The 7,234-nt window shown below is 40.4% G+C and overlaps 1 protein-coding gene across 1 annotated transcript; it reads left to right on the plus strand.

Moving 5' to 3' along the window:
* The first annotated feature begins 5,566 nt into the window (after positions 1-5,566).
* On the plus strand, positions 5,567-6,978 carry LOC141076819 (uncharacterized). The gene has a single exon (XM_073564127.1). The coding sequence runs from the start codon at positions 5,591-5,593 to the stop codon at positions 6,923-6,925; it is 1,335 nt and encodes a 444-aa protein (XP_073420228.1). The 5' UTR covers positions 5,567-5,590; the 3' UTR covers positions 6,926-6,978.
* The last annotated feature ends 256 nt before the right edge of the window (positions 6,979-7,234 follow it).

The raw sequence follows: 7,234 nt of genomic DNA on the forward strand, positions 1-7,234 counted from the left end.
CATGGGACTGTAGCCAAGCTCCCTGGATGTGGCCGCAGGATGAAAATTGATGACAAATCAAAGAGATGGATAATACGAATGGTAACAAAAGAGCCCAGAAAAACTTCTAAACGGATTAAATGTGCACTTCAAGCTCAGGGAACATCAGTGTCAGATCGCACCATCCGTCATTGTATGAACCAAAGTGGACTTCATGGGAGATGACCAAGGAGGACACCATTGTTGAAAAAAAAATCATAAAAAAGCCTGACTGGAATTTGCCAAACTACATGTTGAGAAGCCACAAAGCTGCTGGGAGAATGTCCTACGGACAGATGAGACAAAAACAGAACTTCTTGGCAAGGCACATCAGCTCTATGTTCTCAGACGGAAAAATGAAGCATATCAAGAAAAGAACACTGTCCCTACTGTGAAACATGGAGGAGGCTCTGTTATGTTCTGGGGCTGCTTTGATGTGTCTGGCACAGGGTGCCTAGAATCTGTGCAAGGTATAATGAAATCTCAAGACTATCAAGGGATTCTAGAGAGAAATGTGCTGCCCAGTGTCAGAAAGCTTGGTCTCAGTCGCAGGTTATGGGTCTTGCAACAGGATAATGACCCAAATACGCAGCTAAAAACACCCAAGAATGGCTAAGAGGAAACATTGGACTATTCTGAAGTGGCCTTCTATGAACCCTGACCTAAATCCTATTGAGCATCTTTGAAAAGAGCTGAAACATGCCGTCTGGAAAAGGCAACCTTCACACACGAGACAACTGGAGCAGTTTGCTTTTGAGAAGTGGCCAAAATACCTGTCGAGAGGTGAAGAAGTCTCAGTGACATTTACTGGAATCATTTGATTGCAGTGATTGCTTCAAAAGGTTGTGCAACAAAATATTAACCCTTTCACGCCAGAAGCCTGTTTTTGCCTTTGTGATCGGGCCAATTTTTTCAACTCTGACCAGTGTCACTTTATGAGGTCATAACTCTAAAACCCTTCAACGAATCCTGGCAATTCTGTTTTCTTGTGACATATTGTACTTTATGATAGTGGTAACATTTATTTGATATGACTTTCATTTATTTGTTAAAAAATGGAAATTTGGCAAAAATGTTGAAAACTTTGCAATTTTTAAAATTTTAATTTTTATGCCCTTATCAGAGAGTCATATTGCACAAAATAATTAATACAATTTCCCACATGTCTACTTCACATCAGCACAATTTTGGAAACAATTTTTTTTTCGTTAGGAAATTATAAGGGTTAAAAGTTAAACAGCGATTTCTCATTTTTACAACAAAATTTACAAAAAAAAATTTTTTTAGGGACCACCTCACATTTAAAGTGAGTTTGGGGATCAGTACGACAGAAAATACCCAAAACTGATACAGTACCATTCTAAATACTGCACCCATTAAGTTGCTCAAAACCACATTCAAGAAGTTTATTAACCCTTCAGGTGCTTCACAGGAATGAATGGAATATGGAAGGAAAAATAAACATTTACTTTTCTATAACAAAAATGTTCCTTTACACCTAATTTTTTTACTTTTGCAAAGGTAACAGGAGAAAATGGACTATACATTTTGTTTTGCAATTTCTCCTGAGCATGCCGATACCCCACATGTGGGGGAAATCTACTGTTTGGGCACACGGCGGGGCTCCTACGGGAAGGAGCGCCATTTGACTTTATTTAGGTCACTGATGTGCCTAAACAGTGGAAACCACCAACAAGTGACCCCATTTTGGAAACTAGATCCCTTAAGGAACTTATCCAGATGTGTATTGAGCACCTTGAACCCCCAAGTGCTTCACAGAAGTTTATAACGTAGAGCCATGGAAATAAATAACATTTTTCCCAAATCTTCTTAGCTCCATATTTTGCATTTTCATAAGGGTAACGGGAGAAATTGCTCCATACAATTTGTTGTGCAATTTCTCCTGAGTATGCTGACACCCCATATGTGGGAGAATACCACTGTTTGGGTGCATGGCAGAGCTTGGACGGGAAGGAGCGCCATATTGGAGAGCAGATTTTGCTGGAAGTGTTTGTGGGTGACATGTCACATTGTCAGAGCCCCTGAGGTGCCAAAACAGCATAAGCCCCAAAAGTGACTGCATTTTACCAAATACTTCCCTGCATGAATTCTTCTAGTGGTGCAGTGAGCATACTGACACCACAGCTGTTCCATAGGAAATTATACCATTGGGCAGTGAAGAAAAAATAATTACATTTTTACCACTAAAATGTTTTAACCCCAGATTTTACATTGGAAAATAGGTAGATAGGTAAATGGTCATTACACCCAGAGATGAATTCACAGAGGGGTGTCATTTCCTATTCCCAGATGGGTGTCATTTCCAAAATGGGGTCACTTCAGGGGGGATTCTGCTGTTATGGCACTTTGGAGAGCCGCTAAGTGCCAGAACAACAGAATCCCCCCCGAAGTGACCCCTTTTTGGAAATGACACCCCTCTGGGAATTCATCTATGGATATAGTGACCATTTTCACTACATGGATGATTTCCAGAAACTCGTAGTGGAAGATTCAGAGCAAAAATTGCAAAAATGTCATTGTAGTGCCCAATATATTGTGACCAGCTCGTGTCTCTGGAGACCTCCCCCCACCTACCCCCGGAAATTAAGTCAGCTCTACTCATATGCTTGAATGTCAAAACAGTTCAAAAACGTGGTTCTGTGTGGAAGATTGTAAAGGAGTCATGGAGGCATAAGGCTGGCAGTGATGGGCATTGTGGGCAATAATAGCGGGTATCATGCCTCATTCCTCTCGTGGAACATACACGACATCAAGGAAAGTATCTGCATTTCTGGCTTTTTGTATAACACAAAAGAATTATATGTGGCCACCTGAAACAAATACATGACTAACTTTTTATACCAGATATATGATTTTCTTGATACCTGGTATGGCTGTAGAACCTGATCTGCAAGGTCCACACCCCCATATATTTGTTGTAGTCAATGACAGACACAGGTTTTGGAGTAGTGGATCCCTGTTGGTCTGCAGTGGCCCTTGTGGCATCTGTGTGGATCGAGCTCAGGATTAAAATATCTTTTTTATCTTTATATTTAAGGGCAAGCAGCTCTCCATTGCGTAAAGCCCCTGACTGCCCCTTTCGGAACTTTTTGCTGACCAATGATTGTGGAAACCCCTGATGGGTTTTGTGAATGGTCCCACAAGCCACTATTTTATGTTCAACCAGACTTTTAAATAGAGGTATGCTGGTGTAGTAGTTGTCAACATACAGATTGTAGCCTTTTTGTAAAAATGGAGTTATCAGCTCCCAAACCTTTTTTCCAGATGTCCCCAGATAAGTAGGGCCTCCTGGTGGGTTTAGTTGGCTGTCTTTCCCCTCATAAATGTGAAAAGCTGATGTGTATCCGGTTGAACTCTCGCACATTTTATAGAGCTTTATTCTGAACCTTGCCCTCTTAGAAGGAATAAATTGCTTGAGGTGCAGTCTTGCTTTGAATTTTACAAGGGACTTATCAGTGGAAATGGAAATGTTTTCTGTTGGGGTGTAGAGCTTAAAGGGAATCTGTCCCCCCTTTTTTGAGATATCATATAATGATATCATTCAATTGTCTGTCACATAAGGATTCTCTTAGTACTTTTGCTTCCCCCTGACCATGCACCTTTCATGCATAAATACCTTTTCTATATCGGTTCAGATGTATGTAAACTGCCGCTGTCCGGTCCGCTGGGCGGGGCTTATTCAACTGCTCCCCCCTCCCTGTCTTGCTCTACGTATTTCTTCTTGTGTAGAGCAAGACAGGGAGAGAGGAGCAGTTGAATAAGCCCCGCCCATCGGACCGGACCATGGCAGTTTACATACATCTGAACCGATATAAAAAAGGTATTTATGCATGAAAGGTGCGGGGTCAGGGGGAAGCAAAAGTACTAAGAGAATCCGTATGTGACACACAATTGAATGATATCATTATATGATATCTCAAAAAAGGGGTGACAGATTCCCTTTAAGAACTTTTCTGTGAAGTCTTCGATGATGGGTCTGATTTTGAATAGTCTGTCATGTTCTGGGGCATCTCTGGGCAGGCACTGACTATTGTCGTTAAAATGCCAAAATCTCATGAGCATTTCATAACGGGTCCTAGGAAGAATGGAAGAAAACATAGGGGTGGCTTGAACAGGGTGGTTGGACCAATAGGACCTAATGCTCATTTTTTTAACAAGCCCCATAGCGAATGTAAGTCCTAAAAGTGTTTTCCATTCTAGGACATTAGTTGGTTCCATAAATTTGACCTAACATAATAGGATCGTGAATTCTGGCTGATGAATTGGGACACATATTATTATTATTTATTTATATAGCACCATTGATTCCATGTTGCTGTACATGAGAAGGGGGGTTACATACAAATTAGATATCACTTACAGTAAATAAACTAACAATGACAGGGTGATACAAAGGGGAGAGGACCATGCCCTTTCGGGCTTACATACTACAAGATGGTGGGGAAGGAGACAGTAGGTTGGTGGGTTGCAGCAGTTCCAGGGTTGGTTGAGGCGATATCTCCGGTAGTGGGGAGGAGGTAGCGGGGTCATTGCAGGCTGTAAGCTTTCTTGTAGAGGTGGGTTTTCAGGTTCCATCTGAAGGATCCGAATGTGGTTGATAGTCGGATATGTTGGGGCAAAGAATTCCAGAGGATGGGGATATTCGGAGAAGTCTTGGTTGGGTGAGGAGCGATATAAATATCTGTCAATAAACAAATTAAAAAAATAATTGGTCCAAAATTTTCCACCTCCACATTTATACCAGGAATGGCATTATAATTAGAGATGAATGGAGTAGCCAAATCTGAAGCCTCCCATCTGGGAAATGCTACATCAAGAGGCAAAGCCTCTTGGACATTGGTGTGCACCAATTCACGAGCACTAGGGACAGCGCTAGTACTGGGCATTGTTCCCTGAGTTGGAGACATTTCTCCAGAAGCGCTATTTGTCCTCCTTGTTGTACTGGTCCTTGTGTGTGAGGATGAACCAGAATCACTGCTCATTTCTGAGCTATCACTGTCGCTGCTACTAAAGCCCTCGAAATCCACATCGCCATCTGACCCTGCACTTTCTTCACTGTCAGAACATAAAAGTGCATAAGCCTCCTCTGCACTTTAATACTGATGGGCCATTTTATTCATTTTTATTTTTTTTTTTACGGAAACAGAAAATTCTGACGTGACTGACGTGACCAAATTATTGGGGAGACAATTGAGAAAAGCGAAATTCTTTAGCCTAACCCTAACTTTAGAATAAACCCTAACTTTAGCCCTAACACGAACCCTAACTATAGCACTAACCCTAACCTGCCTTATCTGTTTTTCCATTGACAGATGATGGACCTGAGTGGGGACTTGTTTTTTGTGAGATGAGAATTGGTATTATTTTCGCCTACATATCATTGATTGATTTCTTTTTATTTGATATTTGGGAGGCAGAATGAACAAACAGTTGAACACCGCACACTACTGGCTCATCCAACAAGGTTTTCTATTAGACTGTGAACTGTCATTGTCTTGGTCAATAAAGTTTTTTACATAGCTTGCCATTATTATGGACAGTTTAAGTAGAAATGTTCAAAAATATAAAACTCAAGGATATTTTATTAAAAAAATTGTTTTTTATCTTAGCAGATGACTGTACCAGGAGATCAGAGGGACAGCTGACATCTTCAATTTTTAAATCTGATGATCTTAAGATCCTACAAGATACAACTGAAGTGATTGCTATTACTCCAGATATACCATCATCCATTCACAGCAAAGATCTGTCATCTGATCCTGTGAAACAGGTCCCATCTTCTGATTCATTACTGACTACTAAGGAAAATCAAAGTCACAAAAGAGGCATTAAAAAACAAACTGCTCCTAAAGCAAAGAAGTCATTCTCATGTTCAGAATGTGGGAAATGTTTTAACAAGAAATCACTTTGTGCTACACACCATAGAATGCACACAGGGGAGAAGCCTTTTTCATGTTCAGAATGTGGAAAATGTTTTAACCAGAAAGGGCATCTTGTTAAGCACCAAAGAACTCACACAGGGGAGAAGCCTTTTTCCTGTTCAGAATGTGGAAAATGTTTTAACCAGAAAGGGAATCTTGTTCAACACCAAAAAACTCACGCAGGGGAAAAGCCTTTTTCATGTTCAGAATGTGGAATATGTTTTAACCTGAAAGGGAATCTTGTTAAGCACCAAAGAACTCACACAGGTGAGAAGCCTTTTTCCTGTCCAGAATGTGGAAAATGTTTTAACCAAAAAGGGAGTCTTGTTGCACACCAAATAACTCACGCAGGAGAGAAACCTTTTTCATGTTCACAATGTGGGAAATGTTTTGCACATAAATCACTGCTTGTTTCTCACCATAGAACTCACACAGGGGAGAAGCCTTTTTCATGTTCAGAATGTGGGAAATGTTTTCAAGGGAAAACACGTCTTGATCGCCATCAAAGAACCCACACAGGGGAGAAGCCTTTTTCATGTTCAGAATGTGGGAAATGTTTTCAAGGGAAAACACGTCTTGATCGCCATCAAAGAACCCACACAGGGGAGAAGCCTTTTTCCTGTTCAGAATGTGGGAAATGTTTTAACGAGAAATCAAATTTTGTTACTCACTATAGAACCCACACAGGGGAGAAGCCTTTTTCTTGTACAGAATGTGGGAAATGTTTTAACAAGAAATCAGATTTAGTTAATCACCAGAGAATTCACACAGGGGAGAAGCCTTTTTCCTGTTCAGAATGTGGGAAATGTTTTAACCGGAAATTAAATTTGGTTATTCACCATAGAACCCACACAGGGGAGAAACCTTTTTCCTGTTCAGAATGTGGGAAATATTTTGCGCACAAATCATATTTTGTTAAGCATCAGAGCAGTCACACAGAGGAGAAGCCTTTTTCATTTTCTTAATGTAGGAAATATTTTACTTGGAAATCAACTGTTAATAAACATCAGAGACGTCACATAGGGAAGAAGACTTTTTTTTGTTCATAATGTTGGAATAGTTTTAACCAAAATTGAATCTTCTTAAATGGGTTGTCTCTTGTCATTCCTCATGTTTGCTGACAAAAGGATAAAACTAAACTTTATTAATTTCAAATGTAAAATTATACAAATAATTCACCCTCTGAAGGTTAGTCAGAAGGTGACTGAGGCTATGTGCACATGGTGCGAATTCTGCTGCAGATCCACAGCGCATTTGGCCCTGCGGATTCGCAG

The sequence above is a fragment of the Dendrobates tinctorius genome, unplaced genomic scaffold (assembly GCF_039654945.1).
Source record: "Dendrobates tinctorius isolate UK_male_01 unplaced genomic scaffold, ASM3965494v1 ptg000430l, whole genome shotgun sequence".
Lineage (NCBI taxonomy): Eukaryota > Metazoa > Chordata > Amphibia > Anura > Dendrobatidae > Dendrobates > Dendrobates tinctorius.